The sequence below is a fragment of the Chrysochloris asiatica genome, unplaced genomic scaffold, assembly GCF_000296735.1.
Source record: "Chrysochloris asiatica unplaced genomic scaffold, ChrAsi1.0 scaffold00003, whole genome shotgun sequence".
Lineage (NCBI taxonomy): Eukaryota > Metazoa > Chordata > Mammalia > Afrosoricida > Chrysochloridae > Chrysochloris > Chrysochloris asiatica.
In genome coordinates this window covers 14,237,248-14,251,490 of record NW_006408521.1, presented here as the reverse complement: position 1 = coordinate 14,251,490, position 14,243 = coordinate 14,237,248, and the positions used below count along the sequence as shown (strand labels likewise).

At 42.7% G+C, this 14,243-nt stretch overlaps 1 protein-coding gene across 1 annotated transcript in view; it reads right to left on the bottom strand.

Annotated features, from left to right (window-relative positions):
• Positions 1 to 3,445, bottom strand: part of LOC102842142 (kinesin-like protein KIF20B-like) — an 84,618-nt gene extending 81,173 nt beyond the window's left edge. Inside the window, 1 exon segment of the mRNA XM_006831444.1 lies at positions 3,297 to 3,445. Coding sequence (XP_006831507.1) covers positions 3,297 to 3,443 — 147 coding nt within the window. The 5' untranslated portion in view covers positions 3,444 to 3,445.
• Positions 3,446 to 14,243: the final 10,798 nt, after the last annotated feature.

Below are 14,243 nucleotides of genomic sequence, written 5' to 3'. Positions count from 1 at the left end.
GACTGGATGATCAGAGCTCAACCAGAAGAAGAAAGAAGAGGAAAAAAAGCGTAATCTGATACAATTTGATGAACTTGACCTACACCTATGGATGCAATAGCTCAAAAGAGGAAACAAATCCTTACAGCAAGAATCATTTCCAACCCCTCCACACACAGAGTAGACAGGGATGGGCAACTTGGACACTGGCTACCCAAAATGGGAGGTGGGGGGGATCCAGAGGGTGTGGAGGAAGGTACAATCTCCAGTGAATAGTATCCAATCTGTCTAGGTGGAGCTGATGAAATGAAACGCAGATAGGTCTCTAGTGATACAATAGTGAAAAATTGTTATCAGGACTGATTGTGAGGGTTGGAAATGTAAAGGCAGACATTTTATAGCAAGGTGGGGAGTGATTAACTTTTCAGTCTAGGAGCTGAGGTCCCTAGGACTATCAATGGAGAAGAGTCGAGAGCAGGACCCTACCCAGAGAAGCAGTGATGCCTGAGATGGAGGCAGAGACTATGATGTGGAGAGATGGAGCAGCTGGAGACTTGAGATCCAGAGAGGGAGAGGGGCTGTGTGCTGATGACTGGGAGGTGGGCAGGCTGATGATACATGGAGGGGACTGTAACGATGGCAATGAAACAATATACGATAGAATGAATGTAAAACTAATGTTCTCCCATGTAAACTATCACATAATTCACAATAAAACATTTTTTTAAAAAATTGTGAGGATGGTACAGAACCAGAGAGCCTTTCGGTCTGTTGGACATAGAGTCACTATGAGTTGGAACTGACTGGAAGACATCTAATGAAAACATCGTCTGTCTAATAATGTCCCCTGTACAGGAAGAGTACTGGTGTGGTGCTGTGGGATAAAGCACTGGACCAAAGTCAGTTAGAACTGACTAGTCACTTAGAACTGCAAAATCAGATGTTCAAATTCACCAGCCATTCCCCAAAGGCTAGCTATGAGTCGGAACCAACTCGACAACACTTACCAACACCAACACAGGAAGACAAGGAGCTCTGGCAGCCTAATGAATTACAAGCTGAGCTGCTAATCACAAAGTCAGCAGTTTAAATCTACCAGTAGCTTCACGGGAGAAAGATGAGGCTTTCTGCTCCTGTAAAGACTGGAAGACCTATACAGGATTGCTATGAATGATAACCAACTCGGTGTCACACAACTATCACCACCATAGGAAGAGAGTAATTGCTACTTAGTATTCCAAGACCGTAAATCTTTACAAAAGCAAGCAACCTCAACTTCCTCATGCAGAGCACATGATGGGTTTGCACTGTCGACCTTGTGGATACCAGCCCAAAGTTTAGTCCACAGACTAAATAACATGCATCAATTTACATGAAGTTAGAGAAAAGGCAAAACTATAGCGGTAGAAAGCAGATCTAATAGTTACCTAGGCAGAGCCCCAAATCAACAAAGGCATTCTTACTACACAATTTGATTCTAATACTTCATTATTCGTGTTTAAATGAGCTGAGTTATATAACAGAATTCATTTAACTATACTATCTCCCCATTTCCATTCCATCCTTCTTTATAAAATTGCTTAGCCCATTATCTCTAAGGCACTGAAATTAACTATTTAAAGTGTAACAAGCGGATACTACATGAATAGGTACATCCATATAAAAGAGATCTACAAAGATACATGAAGTCCTGGTGTGGTGCTGCAGGATAATGCACTTGACTGCAAGGTCACTATGGATCAGAACCAACTCAACAGTAGGTAACAATAACAACAAAGACAGCAAACAAAATAATGGTATCAGGAAGAGCAATGGAAGGACATTTACTTTTTAGTTATTTTCTACTATAGGATAAAGAACTGGACTGCAAGGTCAATTTGAACCACAAGGAAGGTGGTTCAAGTTCACCAGTCACTCCTTGGAAACCCTATACAGGGTCCCTTTGAGTCAGAATCAATTCGACAGCACTTAATAACAATATTTTAAAAATTAAGTCACACAATTCTTAGCAGCACAGTAGGGTATTTTACATTTTTGAGAGAATCACAGTTAACATTTGACCACATGAACAATTAAGGTATTTTCAGTTTCAACACTGTTGTTGAGTGCTATCAAGTTGGGTCCAACTTATAGTGACCCTGTATAGGGTTTCTAAGGAGTGGCTGATAAGTTTGAACCACTGACCTCGCAGTTCAAACAGACCTTGTGGTACAGTGCTTACCCTACAAAACCACACCAGGACTCCTACCTAACTCACTTACAGATCTAGATTTCTGTTGATGATGTCAACTCTATATATCTGGGTTTTCAGTAACTGCTTGATTAAAAAAACAAAAAAACAAAAAAAACTGCCTTGTTGGTGAAGAGGTTAAAACACTTGTCTGCTAATGGAAAGGCAGTTCACATCCACCAGCCACTCAATGGAACATGTGGCAGTCTGCTTCCATAAAGACTTACAGCCTTAGAAACCCTATGGGACAGGTCTACTCTGGCCTATGCTGTTGCTGTTAGGTGTCACTGAGTGGGCTCCGACTCATAGACCCAATGAACAACAGAACATAACATTGCCCTGTCCTGTGCCATCCTCACAATTGTTGTTACTGCTGCCGCTGTGCCAATCCAAATCAGTCCAAGTGACCACATGGCAGTGGCTTTGACTTAGTGTTGGTGGCACAAGTTAGAAATTCGGCTGCTCACTGAAAGGTCTGTGGTTGAACCCACAGCACTAGGGTTCGTTACTTAAAACACATACTTCCTAAGTTGTCTGAACTGATCACTGGTGGAGCTATAGCTTAGGCATTGGACAGCTAACCACAAGTTTGATAATTCAAACACACCAGCCATTCCACCAGGAAAGATGAGGCATATAAAGCTGTCTGCTCCCATAAAGATACACAGTCTCAGAAACCCCAAAGACAGGTCACTAGGAGTCAGAATAGGCTCGGTGGCACTGCTTTGGTTGGTTTGGGTTGGTTTATTTTCTTTTTCATTCTTGAAAAGAACATGGACTATTTCTTTTGATCTACAGGTATCAAAAAAACCTGATACACAAAGGTGTCTTAAATCCAGAAAGCTTAGCACTCTCTCCTCTAGGCTCCCCCAAAACAAGAATAACCTTCCCACTCAGTCCTGATAGGAGTCCTGGTATGGTGCTGTGGGTTAATGCCTCAGACTGTAAAGCCATCTGAACTGCAAGGTCGGCAGTTCAAACTCACCACTTGCTCCTCGGAAACCCTATACAGGGTCACTATGGGTCGAAATCGATTCGACGGCACTTCACAACAACTCAAGTCATGGAATATTTTTCCTGTACTTACCTCAGTGTTTGAAGCAACTAAAGAAAACTCATGAGAGAGATCAAGCTTAATGCCATCAAAATTTATTTCTGAAGGCCTTTCAATTGGGTCAGCACTGAAAACATAAGATGGTCTAGGCACTGCATCTTGGTTCAAATTTGATTCCATTCTGCAAAAATAACAGCACCTTCTTCAGTTAACATGTAAACCATCCCTTACTATAAACCTAAAACTACAATGTAGGAAAAGATTTAGCGGCTTCAGCTACAAAACAATGATCTATGCAAAAAACAAAATATCAAATTATTTACAGATTTTAAATCAAACAAACATCGAACCTAGCCTGCTGCTAGGGATCCTGGTGTGGCGCTGTAGGATAAGCAATGCTAACTGCAAGATAGGCGGTTCAAACCCACCAGCCACTCCTTGGAAACCCATATAGGCTCGCTAAGAGTCCGAACCCAATGGACAGCACTTTATATGCCTGTAAGGAGCCCTTGGTGGCGCTGTGTGTTAGGCGTCACGCCATTAACCACAAGAACAGTGGTTCAAACCCACTAGCTGTTCCGCGGAAGCAAGATGAGGCTGTCTGTTCCCATAAAGGCTCAGGAAATTCCCAGAGTAGGAATCTGCTGAATGGCAACCGGTTCATCTAATTTCGGGCGGCGACCAGATTTAAATCCTGGCACAAGTCATAAGGGCTCATTCAGTCGGCTGTTGTTGTCGTTGTTAAGGGTCATAGAGTGGGTCCCGGCTCACAGAGACTCTCTCTAGGTATTCCAAGGAGTAGCTGATGGGTTTGACCGGCCAACCTCAATGAGCTCTAACCCATGCTAAGCCGACTGGATGCTGTGCACACCAGCTTCTTCCAGCCCTCACTTCACAGGAGCCCGCTGAACCCTCTAAACTCCGCAATCCAGTCCCTGACCTCAGGGGCGCCAGTTCTGTTAGGAAATACTGATTGCCAAAGCCGTTTGCCACCTAAGGCCGGTATATACGCAGTCACCCACTTCTTTCACTGCACCCTCCCCTGGGTACCTTCCTTACCTGCCCAGGTCGCCGCGCCAGCTAGTAAGACCTCGGAATTTTCGATTTCAAATTCAAACAATGGCGGCCAGAGCGCCGCACTGAACGCTGGGAGTGGGCGGGGCGACTCGAGCGCCGCCGGCTGGGGCGTTCGGCTCTCCCTCGGTTTGGGGAAGAAGCTTTCGAACTGCGACCAATGACTGGAGGCAGGTTCGTGAGATGCCTGGGAGCGCGAGACTAGGGAGTGTCGAAGTTCCGCTGCTGCGATAGATACCACCCTCTGTTAGCGCGGACGCAGATTTTGGGTTCCGTCCTTCAAATTATAAGCACCCCACAAGCCCCCTATGGACCAGCTTAGGAGTGGTAGCTGCCGCTACCGTTAGTCACCGCCGGGACCCAACCCTACGCGGCCGGGACAAGCTCTGCAGCAGGAGACGCGCTCGGAACGAGCACCGCCGGCGTCCAGAGGGTCACTTGCCTCGCTGCAGAGCCTCCCTGCTGGTAACAGCGGCCTTCAAAGTTGCCCCAGATACACATTTTATAAGCCTTCTCCGGTTTGCCTTTGAATATATAAAGCAGCTACCGCTGCAAGGTTCTGTGCTAGGACACAGACAAGGTTTTCGCACTGACTCTTTGATGTGGGCGGTTCGGTATGAATAAATTCGCATGATATTTACTATATAGGTCGTCTTTTCCTGTTGTACTTCGTATTAAAGAAAAATAACTGCTAACGTTAATTGAGCGCTTTTATCTTTGTGCCAGGCATGGTGCTAAACATACAAGATTATTTTATTGATCCGCAGAGCAACCCTTTGAGGTTGTTGTTGTTGTTGTTAAGTGCTGTCAAGTCGGTTCCGGCACATAGCGACCCCATATAGGGCTTCCAAGGAGCAGCTGGTGAGCTTGAACCGCCGACCTTGCAGTTCAAATTGCTTTGCAATCTGGCGCATTAACCTACAGCGCCGCACCGGAACTACTATTATCCCCAGTTTATAGGTTCCAGGAACCCTGGTGGCACTGTGGGAAAAGCATTTGGACTACTAAGGATCGGGGGTTCAAACCCAGCTGCTCCAGGGAGAACGATGAAGCTGTCTGCTCCTATAAGAATGTCCAGTCTTGGAAACACGAAGGAGCGGCTCTACTCCGTCCTATAGGGTCACCATGAGTCAGAATCAACTTAATGGCAGTGGGCTGGTTTATAGGGGTCCAAGGAAACTTCAGTTCACAGGCTTAAGTAATTTGCTCAAAGCGTATACGGCTACTAATGGTGACGCTGGTGTTTAAACTCAGCTGAATGATTTAGAGCTCACCCTTTTATATGTTGTATTTTCAACTACTTTATTTGATTAGTAATTTTTAAACACCTAGTTTGAGTTTGGAGGCCTTGTGTGGCGCTGTGGGTTAATGCGCTGGACTGCAAAGTCGATTTGATCCGCAAGGTCAGTGGTTCAAGCTCACCAGCTGCTCCTTGGAAACCCTATACAGGGTCACTGTGGGTCGGAACTGACTCGACGGCCCTGAACAACAACAATAGCTTGAGTTTATAATCTTGCCTTTCAATTTATACTTCCCATGGCGCTGTGGGATAATGCACTGGACGGAAAGGTTAGTTTGAACTGTAAGAACAACGAAGGTTCAAATTCACCAGCCGCTGCTTGGAAATCCTAACAGCGTTGCTATGAGTCAAAATCATTTAACAATAACACCTAACAACAGCACTTAACAACAATTAAGACTCAACAGAGCTTAACAACACCTCTTTCCTCACTAACTTTCACACTCTCCTCATTCCATTCCTCTTCTTTACACAAAATAATCATATTTGTGGTGAGCCAAAAATCAGGCTGCTAACCTCAAGGTGGGCAGTTCAAAACTACCAGCCGTTCCGGGGGAGAAAGATGAGGCTTTCTGCTCCCGTAAAGATTTACAGCCTCGGAAACCCTGTACAGGGTCGCTATGGGTCGGAACCTGCTCCACAATACTTAACAACAGTTTGGAGTAGAGAAAAGAATAACAGGCCAAGAATAAAGAGGAAGGAAAAAAAATAGATGAGAATGGAGAAAAAGAATGAAAGAAAGGAGGGAAGGGTACAGACAAAGACTGCCATCTGTCAGGCAGTAACTCTGTTGCCTCCATGGCAGTGTCTAGGGTTTTCTCAGCTCTATCCCCAAAATCGGAGCTTCCTCTCGTGCTTCACAATATCTTATTGCTTTTGCTAGTTGCTACTGATTCCCAGCCCTTGAGTCCATGTGTTTGGCAATATGAGGGGGCTTCAAAAATTTTGTAGAAAAATGAAACTGAAACACAATGGATTTTTACCACCAACGTTTTGAAGCCCCCTGGTATGTGCCTGGCATATGCTATAGGATAAGCAAGTGATCTCAAGGTCTGTTTGAACAGCAAAGTTGGCAGTTCAAACTCACCAGAAGCCCCTTGGAAGCCCTCTACAGGGTCGCTTTGGGTCGGAATCCACTCAACAGCACTTAACAACAACAACAAGCAATTGTGGAGGACAGCAAACAAAAGATGCACTAAACATCAAGGAACGTGCTTTCTAATAGGGGAGAGAAGTTATAATACAAATAACTGAGAAATTACAATTGTCTTGAGTAGTTTGAAGGAAATATTTTTAAAGCTGTAAGACTATCTCACAAGGGAACCTGAACAAGTAATATTTGATCTAGATCTCCAACAATCTTTGGGAGTTAAGTAAAAAGGAGGACTGAGCATTTCAGCCAGAGGAACATCAAACCAGACAGAAGGCAAGAAGGGAATTAAAAATCCAACGGATTCTGATTCTTCTATTACTCCTGCTTCCAACAGCGTTCCACACAGTTGAATGTTTCGTCCATAAGAGGTTAAAGTTTCATTCTGGAAACACTCATTTGGTTTCTGGGTCACCATGCTTGTTTATTCCTAATCCCCCTGGTCACTCATCTTCATTTCCTTTCCTGTCTCTTCTACCTGAATTGAATTCTGGGATTTCTCAGATCTAGTACCTGAGCACCTCCTTTTCCTCTCTTCTAATCTTCTTCACAACTTCCTCAACTCCCTTGAGTTTAAATATCAACTTTATATAGACACCTCCCAAGTTTCTTATCTGCTCCAGAACTCTCCTCTGTGTGTCAACCAGATGCAAAGATCCAAATACCTACTATCCAAATCACCTGGATATCTAATAAATATCTCTAATATGTTCAAGGTGGGGCATTTAATTTTCCACTCCAAAGTCCAAATCCTGTCCGCCTTAGTCTTTCCTAGCTCAGTGATGACACTGCTGTGTATGTATCTGCCATTTATGCCCAGTTAACACTTTTGAGTCCTCTTTTTTCCTCCACCCATATCTAGTTGGTTAACAAATGTATCTGTTATAACACCATGTGAGGTGAAGTAAATGCTCCCTTTTCGTTGCTCAGAAAACCATGGCCTCTCAATTGGTCTCCTATTTAAGACCTTGCTCTGATCCAGACTACTGTTTATAGAGGAACCAAACTAATCTCAAAGTGGAAATGCTGGAAACCGTTAAATGACTTTTTAGAATAAAATAGTATTTTTATTAAGTAAAGAAAGCAAGATGCAAAAGAATATACAAACTGTACTATGGTGTAAGAAATAAAAATGAGAATATGCATTCTGATATATCTATATACACCCAACAAACATGCACATATTTAGCTTATTTTTAAAAAGGTAAATACAGAAACTAGTAGAAGATTAATTTTAAATGGTTACCTTTAGGGTAAGGAGCTCTGGTAGCATAGTGGTTATGAGTCAGACTGCTAACTTGAAGGCCAGCAGTTCGAAACTACCAACCATTCTGTGGGAGAAAGATGAGGCTTTCTGCTCCCATAAAGAGTTACAGCTTTGGAACCCCTGTACAGGGTCGTTGTGGGTCAGAACTGACTCCACGACACACTACTACCACCACCACTACCAGCAGCACCTTTAGGGTATGCGTGGGAATGGTCTGCAAGAACTAACAATGGCTCTTCTTTCCACCTGATGGGAGAAACCTGCAGTTGCCCCTTGATGACCACTCAGGTGCTTTGGGGACCTCAGTCACTGCTACACTTATTCTTGGAACGTGGAGCATTGTCTTTGTGGACTATGTTGTGCTGATCTAAAAAAACAAAAAGGTTATCCAAGTCATTTTGTGGACAATTGGGGGGATTTAAATATTTAAATTTGGGCTACATATTAGAAGATATTGGGGTAGTATTATATTTCTTAGGTATGGTTATTGAGTTGTGATGATGTATGTCGAATATTTTGGTTCTTGGAAGAGATGCTAAGGTTACAGCATCTGCAGTTGATCTTGAAAAGGTCTGAAGAAAGAATAAAACACAAAATGGAAACAAAGCAAATGTGGCTAAATGTTAATGATCGGTTAATCTAGTTGGAACGTATTATGACATGCCTTGTGTTACTCTTTCAGCTTGTTAAAATAACAGAGTTTCCAAAAGAAAAAGAAGCATAACAAAAGAATAAGTTTCTAATTTCTTTGTAGTGGCCTAAGGAGACCTAGTGGCACAATGATTAAGCACTCAGCTACTAACTGAAAGAACAGAGACCCAAATTCACCAGTGGCTTTGCAGAAGTAAAGACTGGATGATTTTCTTCCTTAAAACTACATACAGCCTAGAAACCGTGTGGGGCAGGTCCACTCCCTCCTATTGGGTCAGCGAGGATCAGTGAGTGAGAATTGACTTGATGGCACACAGCAACAGGAGGCCCTGCATGACCAGGCCCCTGCCAACCTCACTCCCCTCTGAACTTGGTGCTGTAAGTTGATCCATTTTCGGTGCCTCAGCCACACATTCTTCCCAGCACATCCCAGTCTTTGCATGGGTTGTTTGCTCTGTTTCAATTCACTCCTCCTTAGTCCTCATCTGACTCACTTCTCTCCTACTGTAGATCTCACCTCAAATACTCACTTCTAAGAGAAGACTTTCCTTATCACCGTATCTCAAGTGGGCTCACTTATTTGCAGAATCAATTCCATTTTCATACTTATTACAACTCACTCTCATGTTTGATTGTTGTTGTTCCCTTGCTCTCTAAAATGTAAATTGGTGAGTACAAGAACTCCTCTTGGTCACTTTTGTATCCTCAGTGATGTGCACTATAAATACGTGTCCTGATATGGTGCTAGAGTATCAGCACTAGACTGTAAACCACAAGGTCAACAGTTCAAACCCACCAGCTACTCCTTGGAAATCCTAAACAGGGTCGCTATGAGTCAGAACTGACTTAACAGCACTTGAAGTACTGTGGGTTAATGCGCTGCACTACAGGGTTAGTTTGAATCTCAAGACTGGCAGTTCAAGTTTACCAGCCACTCCTTGGAAACCCTCTACAGGGTTGCTATGAGTCGGAACTGACTCCATGGCACTCGACAACAACAACAATAACATAAATCCGTGTGTCAGCAATAAATCTTCGTAAAACAGTGCCTGAAGGCTGATGTGACTGGTAGGGAGCGACAGAGAAAGAAGCCGGGGAATGGGCCCAGGCTAGGCCCTGGAAGACTTAGCCGAGTTAGCGATTTGTGGCCTTAGAAGAACATGAAAAACCATCTTGCTGTTTTGAGCAGAAACCCAGTATGATTCAATGATCCAAGTTTCATTTCTGTTTTTACAAAAACTATCCTCCTGGAGAAGAAAATAAGAGACCAAGAAGGAGGATGCAGTCAGTTGGAGCCCTTTGAAATCTATTTCAAATATGTGAGGATTCAGAAGACTGCAGAGGAAATGCAGAAAAGTGAACAGATTTCACAGGTAGTTTCTCCTACATTTTCAACTTCCAGTACTTTAAGCCCACTTATGGAAAGAGCAGCATCTTGCACTGGCAAGACAGTGGAAGAGATTGCCTGTCAGCAACCCCCAACGGGTTTTCCAGAGAGGCAGCAAGCTAACTTGACTGGCAGATGTCTAGGATTGAGTCACAGAATTGCTTTGGTGTCCTTGAAGTCAACATTGACATAAAATTAAAAGCGATGTTACATCAAGTTGGGTGCCTGATCTAGTCACAACCTCTAAGGAAAGTCTACCTAACTTTCTATGTGCCAGATCATTCTAAGCACTTTCTACTCATTTGATTCTAACAGTAATCTCATGAGATTGTTTGTTGTTACTGTCTAACAGAGAAGGAAACTGAGGAGATACATATTAGATCATTAATTACTTAAAGAATCTATTCTATTAACTACTGCACTTTCCTGCCTTAAACAAAGCACCTAACTTCTGCTGCAAACTCACCTCCAAAAGCAGTGAGAGTTTCTCAAATAAAGAAATTTAATAGGCTTTGACCTGTTGCACTGTGGGTTAATGCACCAGACTGCAAAGCTGCTGTTTGAACTGCAAGGTCGGTGGTTTAAGTTCACCAGCTGCTCTTCAGAAACCCTATACAGGGTCAGAACCAACTCAATGGCACTTAACAACAACAAAGCTTTGAATAACAAAGGTGCAAGAATATACATGTTTGAATCTTTACAGCGAGGATCATTCCCACCCCCTCCATAACATACACAGAGTAGACAGGGATGGGGGGAGGGGGCTACAAAGGCAAGAAGCAACTGGCTTACAAGTTTTCAAGAGGGCACCTAGATCCAGAGGGTGCCGAGGAAGGCAGAATCTCCACTGAGTAGTATCCAATCTGTCTGGGCAGGGCTGATAAAAGGAGATACGGATAGGTCTCTTGTGATACAAAAGTGAATTATTGTTATCAGGACTGACTGTGAGGGTTAGAAATGTAAAGGCAGACGTTATGTAGCAAAAGAAGGGGAGTGGTTGACTTTGTAGTTCAGAAGCGGAGGTCCCTGCGACCATAAAGGGAGAAGAGGGAGAGCGGGACCCTACCCAGAGAAGCAGCGAGGCCAGAGATGGAAGCAGAGATGATGATGTTGAGAGATGGAGCGGCTGGGGACATAAGACCCAGAGAGGGAGAGGGGGGCAGGCTTACAGGGTATACCCTTTGGTTGGTTGTTGATGCATGGAGGGATTTGTAACCAAGGCAATGAGATGATATACGATAGGCTGAATGTAAAGCTAATGTTCTCCCATGTAAACTATTACATAATTCACAATAAAACATTAAAAAAAAAGAATGAATATACATGCTTGAATAACAGGTTCAAAAATTATCAAGCAGATGTCTCTACATTTAGGAACCTTAAGTAAGAGTCTAAAGCAGCCTTTCTCAAGAGAGAATTGATCCCTACTGCCTTAAGGCATTCAATTTATGTAATGGAATAGCTGTCTCCTGTACATCTAGAATAGCACTTACTTTGCACCATCCTCAGAGAATTGAGAAAGCAGTCATCAATAATGTTTTATGTTCTGAAGTTCACATGGGACATTTGGTGTAGAACCTATTTCTAAACAATATGGTAAACGCCGTCTGTGATACAGCATCTAAGGGGTGATGGGAGTCAAGTGAGTGTGACTTACAAGGAGCAGCTCTGGAGTCAATGGATCTGAATATAAGCTCAGCCCCTCACAGGGAGAGACCTCAGGAAGGATATATAACTTCTCTAAGTATCAGAAAGTTGTTGTGAGGATTAAAATGTCACATGGGCGTTAGTAAGTACAGAAGTGACATATAGGTTTCGTAATGGAAGTTATTTCCATTGTCTGTTTATGAAGCCCACCACTCGTCTGTCAGTGTGTTGTACTGTGGTAGCTTGTGTGTTGCTGTGATGCCAGAAGCTATGCCACCAATATTTTAACTACCAGCAGGGTCACTCGAGATGGACGGGTTTCAGCTGAGCTTCTAGACTAAGACAGACTAGGAATAAGGAGAGAACTGGACTGCTAACCACAAGGTCGGCAGTTCAAAGCCACCAGCCATTCCTTGGAAACCCAATACAGGGTCATTTTGAGTCAGAACTGATTGGATGGCACTTAACCATAACAACAATGGTTTAAAGTCTTTGGTTCTTGATTTAATTTCATTCACTCCAGGACACATAGCTCATAGTAGTGGTTGGTGAATGACATTTTGAAGTCACAGGAAAACAGAACATTTGTAATTAATTGCTGAAGTCCTCAAAACGAAAAGGTGGTATATCTCATGACTCAGCACAAAGAAGCAGTGGATGTAACAAAAACAGTGAAATTCAGATGCTCAACAATGATAAAATCCGTATCTTAATAAAAGAAAAATGGACTTAAGTACTTACTAAAATAAAAATACTGAACTAATTGTTTGAAGGCACTCTGGAAGGCACAGTGGGCTAAGCATTGGGCTCTTAATTACAAGGTTGGCTGTTCAAATCCACTAGCCACCCCACAGGAGAATAAGATTTAGTTTTGGAAACCATGAGGAGTAGTTTTCTATGAGTCAGAATCGACTTGATGGCAGTGAGTTTGTGGTGGATATACTAATTGCTTATAACTTGATATTTTCATTTGTGGTTTGTTTTTTTTTTAATTGTGTAAGTTCTTTGTGTCATATTCAAACTCTGTCATTCATTAATGAGGACTGCTTGGGCATGACACTTAATTTACTAGGGCTGGTGCTGTGGGATAAGGCACTGGACTACAAAGTTGGTTTGAACCTCAAGGTTGGCGGTTCAAACTCACCTGTACTTCTTGGAAACCCTACATAGGGTCACTATGAGTCAGAACTAACTCAATGGTACTTACCAACAAGAACACCAAATCAAATAAGAAAGTTGGACCAGATCATTTGCAAGTTTCCTTGTATCTGTTATGTACCTTCGAATTGGTTCCTACTCATAGCAATCCTATATAGGGTTTCCAAGGAGCAGCTGGTGGGTTTGGACCGCCAAGCTTGTGATGAACAGCCCCATACCAGGACCCCTCTTCCAGGCATAGTCTTTGTAAACTTCCACCAAATGATTTTTTCCTTGGAAAGTACAGGTATGCCTTGGTTTTTTTGTTTTGTTTTAATGTTTTATTGTGAATTATGTGATAGTTTACATGGGAGAACATTAGTTTTACATTCATCCTGTTGTACATAGTTTAGGCATGCCTTGTTTTATGCACTGTGCTTTTTTGCAAGTGAAAGATTGTGGCAAAGCTGTGTCAAGCAAGTCTATCTGTACCATTTTTCTGACAGCATGTGCTCATTTTGTGCCTCTGTCACATTTTGGTAATGCTCTCAATTTTCAAAAAAATTTTAATGCTGTTGCACACTTATAATGGACTTGTTGTTGTTGTTAAGTGCCGTCGAGTTGATCCCAACCCAAAGCGACCCTGTATGGGGTTTCCAAGGAGCAGCTGGTGAGCTTGAACCGCTGACTTTGCAGTTCAAACGTCTTTGCAGTCTGGCGCATTAACCCACAGCGCCACACCAGGACTCCTCCTATGATGGACTAAAGTTTAGTATAAACATGCACTGGAAAACGAAAAACTTCCTGCCACTCTCTTTATTGTGATAGTCACGTTCTTATGGCAGTCTGGAACTGAACCTGCCTGTAGTTAGTATCAGAATTCTGAGTAAAACACTAGGACTTCCAGTGCTGCACTGTGAGCTATGAGAAATCTACTTCTACTAGTAATTCTACCACAGTGCCTGACTTCAAGGACAGCGGGCTTAAAAACATTTTGGTTGATACAGGCAACCCCCTGGTTTCAAATAAGATCTGTTCCTAAGTCTGTTTTGAAGTCATATTTGTAGGCAAGTGAGAACAGATACACATGGTTGTTATTTAGTATCAGTAAGTCAAGTGCTTGGTAATTTGTATCTTTCATCCATTCACGTGCTCCATTAATCTCACTTTATCCTTTAAAGTTTTTCTGCTCATTGACCTACTACAACCTAACTTTTTCTCAGTGACCTATGATGTTTCACCTGTTTCTGATCTCATTATTATTTCCACTTTATTTTTAATCATTACCATTTTCTTTTTCTTTGATGCATCATTTGCATAAAATGTACACCTTTGAAACATGGGGAAAGAATGGAAGATAATATGGA